General features: G+C 44.5%; 2 protein-coding genes across 4 annotated transcripts; one reads left to right on the top strand and one right to left on the bottom strand.

The window, feature by feature from the left end:
- Positions 1 to 1,390: 1,390 nt before the first annotated feature.
- LOC125738817 (uncharacterized) lies at positions 1,391 to 10,814 on the top strand. Of its 3 annotated transcripts, none has more exons than XM_049008216.1 (7): positions 1,391 to 1,456; positions 4,651 to 4,778; positions 4,911 to 5,021; positions 5,463 to 5,519; positions 9,530 to 9,742; positions 10,009 to 10,122; positions 10,273 to 10,814. In XM_049008216.1, the coding sequence occupies exons 2-7, from the start codon at positions 4,662 to 4,664 to the stop codon at positions 10,306 to 10,308; spliced, it is 648 nt and encodes a 215-aa protein (XP_048864173.1). In that variant the 5' UTR covers positions 1,391 to 1,456; positions 4,651 to 4,661; the 3' UTR covers positions 10,309 to 10,814. The 3 variants fall into 3 exon arrangements, with proteins under 3 accessions (XP_048864173.1, XP_048864170.1, XP_048864171.1); XM_049008213.1 differs by lacking the exon at positions 1,391 to 1,456 and adding an exon at positions 1,596 to 2,166; XM_049008214.1 differs by lacking the exon at positions 1,391 to 1,456 and adding an exon at positions 3,633 to 4,388.
- Positions 10,815 to 11,019: 205 nt separating this feature from the next.
- Positions 11,020 to 13,561, bottom strand: LOC125738815 (ras-responsive element-binding protein 1-like). Its single transcript, XM_049008206.1, has 3 exons — positions 13,363 to 13,561; positions 12,761 to 13,160; positions 11,020 to 12,557 (listed from the first exon to the last, which is right to left on the bottom strand). The coding sequence occupies exons 2-3, from the start codon at positions 13,158 to 13,160 to the stop codon at positions 11,281 to 11,283; spliced, it is 1,677 nt and encodes a 558-aa protein (XP_048864163.1). The 5' UTR covers positions 13,363 to 13,561; the 3' UTR covers positions 11,020 to 11,280.
- Between the last annotated feature and the right edge of the window lie 36 nt (positions 13,562 to 13,597).

Genomic DNA, 13,597 nt, shown 5'->3' with positions numbered 1-13,597 from the left:
ACAGCACCGTCTTTTTTATTTGCATACAGTGACCAAGATTCTCTTTAACTTTTTAAGGATTATATGTATTTGGCCTTTTCATGTAGTTTAACTGGAGAAAAAACAGAAAGTGACACAATAGCTGTGCTATTCCCCAACACAGCTCTGCTTCGTGGGAGTCTGTGGCTTCCCAGCATCCAGCAACCATAAGGAATGCCAGGATAATGAGGAAATACGGCATCTTACTGGTCAGACCGTCCCAGGCCAACCCCCCCCCCCACCCACCCCCTACTCCAAATACCACTGCCTCTTTTGATTTCCCTCCCACTCTCTTCCTGCTTCCCTGTTGTCATCCAGTTGTGCAATATTCTGTTATTTTTCGTTTAGCTCTAAGCATTTATGCGAGTATTTTTACTCATCCCTGCTATTTATAACACCTACACTGTACTTTAGCATGTAGGCATATCTTTACTGTTGTACCATATTTGTGGCATGTCGGGCAGCCGACTTTGCCTCATTGCAGGGATCTAAACATGCTATATTTGTAAAGTGTATGTCTTGAAGTACAAATCTAATATAGTTACAGTTGCTGATTTGGTGAATTCTTTGCAGACACCCCCCACTTTATTGGCTTTGTCTCTTAGTGCTGTTTGAAACAAAAACATGAAATACTTCCTGCAAAGTGGCAGACATATATTCGTGATCATTTACATCCCATAATATACAGCATGAAGATTTTTTTGTGTTGATGAGTGCTGGACATGAACAAGGCCCTTAATCACCCGAAATGGTCCCGGGGCACCAGATATAGCTAACTCTTTGCTCAGACCCCATGGGAAAAGTAACACAGCTTAGTATCACTCTGCTCATGCTTGTTCAAATAGCCAGTCATGATTTGAGCATATACTGTGCATTAGATGCACATCCCAGTGAGCAGCACCTCACTGGCCATGTTAAACTCAGGCAGGGCAGCATCCTGGAGGGTGTGTGGTGTGTTGAGGCTACAGGGGGCATTTCACTTCAGCAGGGCAGATCCCAACATCTTCAGATCCTCTCATATAATTTTATCATTGCAGTTGAAGAGGAGATTAGGATGAACGTCAGCTGCAGTCCATAGAGAGAAACTCCACAGCACAGCTGCCCCCCCCCCCCCCCCCCCAGTCCCCAGCGTGTCTATTGTGTCTCGGACACGCTGTGGGACTTCGGCAGTGCTGCCAATGCTGAGAAATAACAAAGATGTCCTCATAGAGATGGCCAGCCTGGCTGGGGGTGGCATTCCTTCCCCAGGTTCTGCATAGGATTCATCATAAACTCTAGCTGCCGATGTGGACTCACCCCTCCTCCCAAACCCAAAGTACCACATGGGATTCATTCTGAACTTTAGCTGCAGATGTGGACCCTCCCCCTCCCCTCCCCACCCCCATCTCTTCTCCCCCTGTTGTGTAATACACTCAGCTCTTTTTTCTGCTAAAATCAGGTCAGTGTCCCTCCTCCCTCTAACCACTTTGTTTGTGATTGCTTGTTTATCTGTGTACTTCACCAACTCCTGGTATGTTTAGTGTACTCATGCTTTCACCTCCTTGATGACTCTGTATCTATTCATTTGTGTTTTATTTCTCTGTTTTTCACAACTTTCTGCCTTTATAAAATGGAGGGAGTCGCGAGCTGCAGTGATAGTAGCATTTTTTGTGCGCAAAAGTAATTGCTTCCTGTCACGTTCTGTCATGTTTATGTAAATCAAGCTCCATTCTCCTCACCCTTGGCTCTGCTATCATTTATTAGATTTATTAGTGACGTCTGTTTAACTCTGTCTTTCCATTATGAAACTCGAACGAATCTGGGCAGCTAATATACATTGCTGCTGCGGCTGTGACCATTGTCAGAAGGGCTGCAGCGGGCACGCGCATATTTCAGTTGTGACTCGATCGGATTAGGGGTCTTCAAGCGCTTTCAAACCCTCCGTGGCACAAAATGCTATGGTTATATAATCTCCACGGGAAAATATTTGTTGATTAACTTTATATTTGGTTTATATCCGAGGCTTCTCCAAAGGAAAAAATACAGTAAACCTTTCACCCCTGCAGTTTGACATTTGCGGTTTCGGCTATTCGCGAGTTGGGCGAGAGCAATAAAAACTGGAATATTTTTGGAGTTTACCGAAAGATCGCAGGAACTTACAGATGACGCGTAAGCAAAATAATACTGAAAATGATTCAGATCACATAAAATCATGTAAATATTACTGACACAATATTTGTTAGTGCAAGTGTGTAAGTACGTACTATACCTTTTAATATGTAAAAGTCTTAAGTTGGATACGCCGAGCATCTTTGTCTCGGCAACCAGCCTCTCTCCCAAGTTAGCTGTTGTTATGACTGTGGAATCTCGCGTTTCTTGCAATAACTTTTAAACTTTTTTGCCGGTAATTTTGCATTTCTAATACTGTGCCCTAAACGTAAAGCTCCTAATGCGTATAACAGTAAGTTTGTACATACAGGGGCATCATTTAGATGGATTGTATATTACATGAAAGGTATAGATAGCGAATGACAAAGCAATTTCACAAGAAAAGTGTACAGTACAGTACTGTTTGTTTAGAAGTAGTTGTTTAGAAGGCATTAAATAGACTGTTATCGGTCAGTTTAACAGTCTGGATTGAAGTTGAAGTGCGAATTTTCACCCTTATCCCTCGCAAATGTGAAGGGTTACTGTACATACTTTTAATTCCTGGCACTGTGCATGCTAATCTCTCACCATTCCAAAATATTTTACAAATAATTACAAAATATAAGTATGTGCATTGCACATTTCAAATTGCATAGGTATTTTATAACTAAATTTACAATAGTAGTCAAAAGTCTGGACACACCTACTGAAAATATTTTCAAAATATGAAGCACACCTCAAGGTTATGCAGTAAGTTTATTATCTTATGAACAAATAAAGAAAAAGTGCAGTGATAGATGACCTGGCCCCCACAATCCCTGACCTAAACCCTATAGAGCAGGTTTTGGATTAGCTGAATTGAAGAGCAAGACCGTGAAGCCAGCTTGTGCGCAGAACTTGAGGAAACGCCTTCAGGACTGTAGGAAAAGCATTCCAGGTGGCTACACCTGCAAGTTGGTGCCACGCCCTGCCCTCCATGCCTTCCTGACTCCCCTGTCCAAAGTTTTGGTGGTGTCTGTCCTGTCATTTCCTGCTTTGTCCGGTGTCCTGGCCCCATACCCTATACCCTGTTGTCTGGTCCTATGTGCCTAAAGGGCACACTTGGGGGGGGGGGGGTACTATCATGTCCTGCCCGCCCTGTCTGCCTGACCCTCCTGTCCAAGGTTTTGGTGGTGTCTGTCCTGTCATTCCCTGCCTTGTCCGGTGTCCTGGCCCCATACCCTATACCCTGTTGTCTGGTCCTATGTGCCTAAAGGGCACACTTGGGGGGGGGGGGGTACTATCACGTCCTGCCCGCCCTGTCTGCCTGACCCTCCTGTCCAAGGTTTTGGTGGTGTCTGTCCTGCCATTCCCTGCCTTGTCCGGTGTCCTGGCCCCATACCCTATACCCTGTTGTCTGGTCCTATGTGCCTAAAGGGCACACTTGGGGGGGGTACTGTCACGTCCTGCCCGCCCTGTCTGCCTGACCCTCCTGACCAAGGTTTTGGTGGTGTCTGTCCTGTCATTCCCTGCCTTGTCCGGTGTCCTGGCCCCATACCCTATACCCTGTTGTCTGGTCCTATGTGCCTAAAGGGCACACTTGGGGGGGGTACTGTCACGTCCTGCCCGCCCTGTCTGCCTGACCCTCCTGTCCAAGGTTTTGGTGGTGTCTGTCCTGTCATTCCCTGCCTTGTCCGGTGTCCTGGCCCCATACCCTATACCCTGTTGTCTGGTCCTATGTGCCTAAAGGGCACACTTGGGGGGGGGGTACTATCACGTCCTACCCGCCCTGTCTGCCTGACCCTCCTGTCCAAGGTTTTGGTGGTGTCTGTCCTGTCATTCCCTGCCATGGTTCTTAGAGTCAAGCTGGATGCTCATTTGTCTTTCCTTTTGTTCCTTCCTTCATGATAACCACTCCCAGTTGCCTGTCTGCTCCCTCTTTAGTCACATATTTCAATGTCTCCCAGTCCTGTGTTCCCCAGATCTGTCATTAGCATGGTATCATCTGGTTGCCTGTGCCTTCCGCTCTGATCCCCTGTGATCCCATTTGTTTCCAGTTTTGTTAGGTTCAATAAATCCCCCTTTTGTTTCTCCACCACACTTGCTCCCTGAGTTCTTTGTCCTAGCAGTTCGTGACAGCTGCTTCAAAGAATGTCAAGAGTCTGCAAAACTGTCATTAAGAAAAAAAGATGCTGAACGCTTCTCTGGGTTATTGCAGTACTTAATATGTATTACTTCAATGCCTTGAGGCTTTCTACTATCAGGTGAATAACAGCTAAAATAGAGACAAATGCATTAAAAGCAGGTGTGTTCAATCTTTTGAGTGGTACTGTTCATAGTGGTACTGTTGTGCAGCAGGAACATTCTCCATAATGTCATTGGAATCATTTAGCAATTTGATCATTTATGACAGTAAAAGTCACTTCCCTCATTTGCTTAGGAGACCTATTGAATCATTTATATTAAAAAAGGTCATTAAGCTTTTACCCACTAAAGTAAGGTAACACAGAAAGTGTTGGTGTCCAGTGCTGGACAGGATGGATATGCTGCCAGTCTCTGCCATGAGAAGGGAAGCCGTAGGAGACACTACAGAAGTGGTGGGCTTCAGCAAACCCCTGCACCGCTTCATGAGGGTGGATCCCCAGAGCATCGGGGTAAGACCAACGCCCAAAAAGATCCCCAGTCCACACTGGTGAGGAATGACTTCATCACCATCGTGACATGATGTGCTTGTCCTGCTTACGTGTGACCTCTGTGATTTGGCCCCTTGTCCTGCTTATGTACAGGTTGTGATGCTCTTCCTGGGAGTCACGCAGTTCATAACAGGGATTCCAATGAAGTGTGATATCACAAGGAACTCCACTAACATCTACAGCTCATTCTGGCTGGGGATCCTGGTTGGTTGGTGTGGTGTGTCGTGTCCAGCCTGATAGCTACATCAAGCTAGCTAAGCAGTTCATTCTGTCAATTAGCAAATGTCTGCAGATTTAATGCTTCACTTGCATCAAGGTTAATCAAGAGAATCTGATCCAACACTCGTCGCAAAAAACATTTATAATGTCTGGTTTTAAATTGCAGTTTGTACTCTACCAGCCCCTGTACATCTTCTGTGCTATTGATTCTCTTGTAGTCTGCAGTTACAGCACGTGGGTTAACATTTTATGCTAATATGGAATTTTTAGATGTCAAGGCAGAAAGGTTCACTTTATGTGTGTAACTTTTTTAAATCCGTGCTTGAGAGTTATCACGATTCCTGTAATTACAACGACTGTTATTATTATTAATAATATCATCCAAATAGTCTCTAAAAGTTATTCTCTCTCCAAATTTTCACACAGTTCAGCATCTGTGGTATTATTTACATCATTTCTGAAAAGAGAGTGTCCAAAAAAATGGTAAGTATCTGTTTTTCCATGGATTTTTCAATATTGTCTTTTCATAAAGATATACATTCACATTCCGCCTGTTTCCTAATAAAGGCACCGAGAGAATCATAAATCCTATAGCCGGGCCACATTTCCTATCGGTAGCCTAGCCTGGTGCTGGATTACAGTATTACTGTACTGCTGAAACATGTACGTTAGCATAGCTTGGTGCTGGATTACAGTATTACTGTACTGCTGAGACATGTGCATTAGCCTAGCTTGGTGCTGGATTACAGTATTACTGTACTGCTGAGACATGTGCATTAGCCTAGCTTGGTGCTGGATTACAGTATTACTGTACTGCTGAGACATGTGCGTTAGCCTTGCCTGGTGCTGGATTACAGTATTACTGTACTGCTGAAACATGTACGTTAGCATAGCTTGGTGCTGGTTTATTACTGTACTGCTGAAACATTTGCGTTAGCCTAGCTTGGTGCTGGATTACAGTATTACTGTACTGCTGAAACATGTGCATTAGCCTAGCCTGGTGCTGGATTACAGTATTACTGTACTGCTGAGACATGTGCGTTAGCCTAGCTTGGTGCTGGATTACAGTATTACTGTACTGCTGAGACATGTGCATTAGCCTAGCTTGGTGCTGGATTACAGTATTACTGTACTGCTGAGACATGTGCATTAGCCTAGCTTGGTGCTGGATTACAGTATTACTGTACTGCTGAGACATGTGCGTTAGCCTTGCCTGGTGCTGGATTACAGTATTACTGTACTGCTGAAACATGTACGTTAGCATAGCTTGGTGCTGGTTTATTACTGTACTGCTGAAACATTTGCGTTAGCCTAGCTTGGTGCTGGATTACAGTATTACTGTACTGCTGAAACATGTGCATTAGCCTAGCCTGGTGCTGGATTACAGTATTACTGTACTGCTGAGACATGTGCGTTAGCCTAGCTTGGTGCTGGATTACAGTATTACTGTACTGCTGAGACATGTGCATTAGCCTAGCTTGGTGCTGGATTACAGTATTACTGTACTGCTGAAACATGTGCATTAGCCTAGCTTGGTGCTGGATTACAGTATTACTGTACTGCTGAGACATGTGCGTTAGCCTTGCCTGGTGCTGGATTACAGTATTACTGTACTGCTGAAACATGTACGTTAGCATAGCTTGGTGCTGGTTTATTACTGTACTGCTGAAACATTTGCGTTAGCCTAGCTTGGTGCTGGATTACAGTATTACTGTACTGCTGAGACATGTGCGTTAGCCTAGCTTGGTGCTGGTTTATTACTCTACTGCTCACTTATGTCTGTGAGTAAGTTTAGTTTTAACCTGGACACTAAATTCGAGTATGAAAAGAAAAACATAAAATGGAATAATAAGTGAGCTATTTTAAATACTACTTAGCGGCAGTATGCCAGGATCAGCAGCCGTCTGACTCTGTCCCGTGTGGCCAGCAGACCCATTTGCTGTTATATCCACTGTGTGGCTCGATGGGCCGAGCGTGTGGCTCGAAGACATGCTCCTTGTGTCATGAGGTCGAGGTTGTCCTGAGGCCAGTCTCACTTTCTTTAATATATTGGTTTTATTTTATCCCCTGGTGTCTGGTGTTGTTAATGTATGTGTTTTCTGTAGTATCCTTGTTAATTGTTACCCTGCCCGTGCCTTGTTTAGTTATGTTCTGTTTTACTTGTGTTCCGTCTCTCTCCTAGTCCTGATAGCCCTCAGTATTTGTTAAGATCTCCTAGTCTCTAGTGCCTGTTAATTCTAATATACCTCACCTGTTCCATGTTGTGCTGAGTCCTTAGGGATTGGTTGATTGGTTATGGTTCTCACCTGTCCTGTGTATTTAAGTGCCTGTTCAAGGTTGCTCTGATTCTCAGTGATTCATTGTATCGGTTTCTCTGTGTTAACTCTGTGATTATTGTAGTCATGATAGTTATCCCAAGTCAGTTATTGTAGTTTTCCTGTGCTCCTCCCTGCCTTTGTTGATTTTAATGAAAGCCTCTACGTGGATCATACCTCCTTTGCTATGCCCTGACATAACACAGTATCATTAGTTGTGATTTGTCCTTTGCCTTAAGTTTAGGGTTGGAGGTAAACTTGAGAATGAATCATTGTTTTTGCGTAAGCTCAAGCCAAGTGGCTTTTTACTGTGATTTCAACTATGTTTGGTATAGCATACAGTGCAATGAAACAACATTCCTCCAGGACCAAGGTGTTGCATAAGACAACACAGGACTACAGAGCTACACAGTATGACATAAAGCATATGTATGTGCAAACAGTGCAAGACGGTGGCACAAACGACAGTGCAGTGCTAACTGGCTGCATGCACACTCATTGAATTCAATTTTTTATATTTATAATTTGGTGATCAGTGGCCATATAGCGCCTTTCACAATAGAGCTGCCCTGACGGTCAGTGAGACATTGCAGCTGCTGTATGACATGGTGCATGGTCTTCCTGTTGTAACGTGACATTTCTTGTCTGACAGTTTGCCGCTTTTACTCATTGCTGTGGCATAGGCTGCTCGAGGTTTGGCCGCCCCCTGTTGGTCACAGATAGCCACTACAATAATATTAAATAAAAATAATATTTTTAAATCATGGCGCTTATTGAAATGACAAAGCAGCCCCTGCTCCCCTGGGGCCTCGGTGGCCTTGCAGAGCCCCCCCCCCCCCAAGTGTCCTGCATGGAGCCGCTCTTCATGGGTGTGTTGTGATACATTCTTGCATCATTTATACAGAAAAATTCTATAACAGGTAAAAGGGAAGACAAATAAAGAAAGAAAGCCAGATGACAACAGTGGATAGGAACCAAAAACTCACAAGTAGGAAGAAAAAAAATCTCTGGAGGGTACAAGGGCAACTGGCTGCCCACCATGCCCTCCATCTCTCCCCCCTCCCTCCCAGCAAGCTAACATTATAGAAAAAGGAAGATTGGTCATAGGTTGAATACACAATGTCACCCTTCCATGGTACTGAAACAGAACAGAACCAATCACAATCATATTCATCCTTGATCACTCGTAGCGTGACTCATTTTTAATAAATTCAATAGAAATGAACAAGAAAAACTAGTGAAGAAGAACTAACCACCAGAAGAAAGACATTCCTTTTGCTCTGCATGGAAATGTTTTGGGTTCCACAGAGACGACATTAAGCAAGTGATTTGTCCGCACTGTGCAAAGTGATTTGTCCACACTGCTTTGTGCTTGTTTGCACAACCTGCAGCAACAAGAGTAAGAGAATCTGATAATGCTGCTGTTTTTAATTCTATATGTACATTTCGGTTGTCATGGTTGTTGTTAAAAATGATTTTGTGAAATTCGTTAATTAAAATTTTAATGAGTGAATTGTCAGTGAACTAGTAGAGAGTTTTTAGCAAGTGAAGCAGAATGTGAACTATTGATTTGCCGTTCCCAGTAAAACAGACTGTACTGGTAGATAATAACACATTCTATTAGGATTAATTTTGGGGGGATACATTTTTCAGCTCCTTTTTTGTTTAATAATTATCTTGATTTTTATTGGAACAGTCCAAATATCACAGCGACTGTTAATATTTTAGATTGTCCTTTTGCAGTAATGTTCCATTGTATGGAAATAAATGACTGGAGGAGCCCATAACCCAGAGAAGTATTGTTAGGATTGTGTTGTTAAAAATAAAGAAATCGCCATTCGCCACATCAGCTCAAGGCCCTGGCTGTTAGATGTTATTGTATTCTACTTCACTTTCAGCTTTCACTGTTAATTTAATTTATTCAAGCTACTTTTGAATGTTTTTGTTATCCTTTTGCAGCAACATGTAATATCTTTTTTTATATAGAAATAAATACTTAGATGTAGAAGCTGAATGACTAACGAAGCTCAGCACTGTCAAGGTCACACCAAAATAGGAGTGCAGCTTTGCCACCCTTGCTGGAAGTGATCATAAACCAAACCTTCATCTTCCAAAAGTTTCGTCTGAACCAGGAGCTTGGATTAAACCATGTTAGCCATTCTCATCTCTGCCTTGCAGGTAACAGCTAGCCTGGCCATCAGCATCATCTCCACCCTTGGTGCCATCAAGGCCTTCATGGACTACGTACACTACATGATTCGTCTGCTGTACATTCCCCTTTATGACCACTACTATGAGGACAGCGACGAGCCATACAATGCGACCGAGCACATCACAGAGAGCCCGATTCCCACCAGGAACAGCGAGAAATTGTGGCTGCTGTATCACAGGGTGCGTCATCTTCTTATCCTGTGACATTATTCAGCTGAAGGCTTGCTGCATTTGCTCATACTTGATAGCCACTACACTAAATATTAAATAAACATGGTCCTTATTTAGAAGATGCTGAAGCAGCATGTTCTGCTAACCAGCTAGCTAGATACAATCTACACACTCAACTTGCTATTTATTAAGTTCTTGAAACACCTGGGGGGGCCAAAGTGACTTTTTGCCCTGGGGCCTTGCAGAGCTGAGAGTGTGTGCCCTCCCCCTCACAGGGCCAGGTGTCCTGCATGGAAGGTATCTGGCTCCTTCACTGCTTTGTGGGCGGCGTGATCCTCATCGTCATGACGGCGTTTTCCAGAGCTGCTCTGAGGTCCACTAAAACACAGGTACAATGTGGTCACTGTCATCTCAGTGCCATCACTACCTACTGCTGTCCCAGCTCATGCTGGCAGAGGATGCATGGCTGATCGAAGCCACGTCGTGTCACGTCTTTTGATCTTAAACTGAACTGTCCCTCTGTCTCCTTTTGCTTTTAGGCGACTGTCATAATGTACAATCGACCATCAGCGTAAGTCTGGGCAGCAAGCAGAAGACCCAGTGCACGTGAATTAATTAAAAAACACAGCACTATAATGATTCACATTGTACAGCTGGCCAAAGTGCAGTTATAGCACTGTTATAGCACTGTAAATAAAAATATACCGAAAAGCAACATTCAAAACAGAAGCACAGGCTCCTCATAAGATATGAAGGTATACCTTATTGTAAGTGCAATTACTGGCTGTCAGGTATTTAGCACTAATTTTTCAGTGTCAAACATGGAACTAGAATTAATTTCTGCATGACCCTGTCATTTTGTATCTTTGAATTAGTGCTGGGAGTCATAACCTGTGAAGTGCCGTAGTTTATCAATCACCAGATATACAAAATATATAAAAACAACAGGTACTTAGGATAAAATCTCAATCTTGTTCTTTAAAATTGTTGAATAAACAGATTCTTCTTGTTTGAGGCTTTATGCAAACATGTATCTGTAAGAAATGTATTATGTTACACTAAATTTGCTAGCAAACCATAACCATGCATTTTTGTTATCATTGTTAAATGTAGTGTATGCTATTAAAAAAAGAGGATTTCTTTTAATTTTTCTTTTTAGGTAATCATCGTTCAGTAACATATACTAAATACTTAATCAGGTGTAGAAACTGGTGTTGTTAAGAGCAAAGGAGACACCTGATAAGACACAACTGCTGAATGCTGAGAGCTAGGGGGCGCTGTGGTTCAGATGGGAGTTTCAGCTGCGCTCCCGGCAATAACATCATGGCAGCTGGACCAGCTGAAATGCACTCAAGCTGCATCATACCCTATTGTTTTGTATTTCTCACAAATAAAAAATTATCCTGGAAGACAGAGAAAAATGGCAGTTTGGTGCTGAAGCCTCGCATGGGCCAGTAGACCCTGTGGGGGTTGGCTTCTACCTCAGCAGAGGATTTGCCAACGTGAGCACGGAGCCATGGGAAATCCCCGATGCCAGGATCGCCAGATCAGGAAGGATCCGCTCTGTGGGGGTGCGCGCAGCTCCTCTGGTGCACGCGCAGATGCTCCTGGACGCGGTACTGCCGCGAGAAGGTCATGGGGCAGCAGGGACAGGGATAGGGCCGGACCCCCAAGTGAGAGCGCAGGTGCCGGTTCAGAGAGCCGCGCTGACTGAATGCGCGCTCACACATGCCACACCAGTACGGCTGGGCAGGTCCCTCTGCGTTCCCCAAAACCTCATCAGAGCTGCCGGCTTCCGTGGTGGGCGGCCTGCCAGGCATCGGGCTGTTTGTGGCGGGAGCTTGGCCATGCACACGAGTCGCTTCATCTTCCGAATCGGTCTCCTGTCTCCTCTCCAGACAGTGGTAGGTCACACAGCCCCGATAACCTGCCAGCTCCTGCTTCTGTGGCTGAAGCAGCCTCTCTTTCCCTTTCTCACCGATTCCTAACGTCGTGGAATTACTGGCCAGTGTGTTCTCTCCGGATGAGTTCAGCTGTGGAATTTCTGGATAGCCTTCCAGGTTTTCTCCGCAGGAGCTGGCCATGTCGGGATCACTGCTAGCGCTTTTCTTTGAACATTGTACAACACAGATCTGGCTCCTGTCACTGCAAGTTTCCAGACAGGAGTCTAGAGCTTCCCTGTAGCCAATGAGGTTATATTTCCTGTCCTCAAAACTCTGATGAGTTGTGAAAATTTTATCTGACTGCGAACCATCTGTATCGCCCCTGTCATCTGTATTGCCGCCCATTTCATGGTGAATACAGCCCCGCCCTGAACTGACCTCTGTAGAATCTTCAGTTTTTTTTATATGTCTAACAGGAGACCCACCAGCTTGGAATCCATGCTCATAGTCAATTTCCGAACACAGAACGGTAGTGATGACGGTTTGCCCTGTACACTGTAATGGCGGTTTTTCACTCTCTTTCACAGCCCAATGCAGGAGCTGCGATTTTTCCTTGTCCTTTGCACTGGAACTGCACACATACGCACCTGACACCTCACCACGCTGCACTGAAGACCGACCAGGATGCAGTTCCAGCATGCAGTCTGCTCCGAACCCTCTTGCACCATCGTGCAGGAGGTATGGCTTGGTGCAGCACCGGTGCTCTTGGAGACGTAAGGGCAGCTCCCCTTTGTTCTCCGCAACGCCCACATGATGTATGACGGGAACGCCCTCCCGCAGTGGGGCTGATGTGCAAGGCCACTTGGACCCTTTACAGGTACATAAATCCATCACATTCTTCTCTGCTGAGGGGGAATCAGCCAACGCAGCCTGTATGTCACCTAAAGGACAAGAAACCCCTATGAAGCTGTATGTTTCAGTGAATCTAAAAATCTGCTGTTCATGCTTGTCCTCTTTTATTCTATTGTGACAGTAGTACAAAGACAAGTTGCATTATATGTAATTACTGGATGGGTGGATGGATGGATTATACCCAAATTCAAAATAGTACAATTAAATGCTGGTATTTGAATCTGATTCTTACCAGTTTCCATATTCTTGGGTGACTCTGACAAAACAGCCTGCCTATGAGTAAGAGCCTGTTGTAATTCTTCCATTTCAAGAAAGGTGGCAGCAGAGTGGACTGAGTCCTCCAGACCAGGTGGGGGCAGGCTTCCTGTATAGATGAATTCCAGCAGCAGCGTCAGTGTTTCAGGTGTGAGGCTTGGATAGTGTAAATCCAGCAGGGTGCTCTGATCAGACAGGAGGGATGCGAGGACAGGACTCGAAGCAGCTAGGATATTTCTATGAGCCAAATAAAGCTTCCCCGTATGGAGGTGTAGTCGGATCACACAGTCACAGAAACATCCCAGCTCCCGCTGGGAATTCAATTTCTTCAGTAGGGCCATAGCATGCGTACAGGACTGAAATGAGTGAGCCATCATCTGCAAATAACATGATGTACAAGATTATTATCCACAGTCACTATAGACTCAAAGCATATAGCAAACACATTTGTACTAAAGCAGTAATATAACATTCTTATGACCAACTGCATTGAGTGAATATTAAAAAACACCATCAAATATCATTAGAATCAATTAGACATCATAGGCACCGTATCATCTGCAGCACTTGTAGATGTACCTGTTACTGTGAAGAAACTTGTAAAAATGCTGGTCTTGTAGAGACTCGACTGGTGAGAGGTCCCAGCGAACTGTACCTGCTGATGAAAGCAGCGTCTTAAATAACTGAGAATATAACGTGTCATGGGGGCGTGACAGTCCGGTCTTGTGAGCAGCGCTGGCCAGCGGACGGTACGTGCGCTCACGGGCGCAATGTGAATCACACGCTGGTGCCACTACGAGCCGGACGTGACTCC

This window comes from Brienomyrus brachyistius, chromosome 3 (genome assembly GCF_023856365.1).
Source record: "Brienomyrus brachyistius isolate T26 chromosome 3, BBRACH_0.4, whole genome shotgun sequence".
In the NCBI taxonomy this organism is placed as follows: domain Eukaryota; kingdom Metazoa; phylum Chordata; class Actinopteri; order Osteoglossiformes; family Mormyridae; genus Brienomyrus; species Brienomyrus brachyistius.
This window is presented reverse-complemented; position numbering and strand designations above follow the sequence as displayed.

Coding starts and splice junctions, on each gene's coding strand:
- LOC125738817 (XM_049008213.1), top strand. Junction 4,779..4,910: donor TGGATCCCCAGAGCATCGGG/GTAAGACCAACG, acceptor GCTTATGTACAG/GTTGTGATGCTCTTCCTGGG. Junction 10,123..10,272: donor TGAGGTCCACTAAAACACAG/GTACAATGTGGT, acceptor TTTTGCTTTTAG/GCGACTGTCATAATGTACAA.
- LOC125738815 (XM_049008206.1), bottom strand. CDS start 13,160: ATGATGGCTCACTCATTTCAGTCCTGTACGCATGCTATGGCCCTACTG. Junction 12,558..12,760: donor ACCCAAGAATATGGAAACTG/GTAAGAATCAGA, acceptor CTTGTCCTTTAG/GTGACATACAGGCTGCGTTG.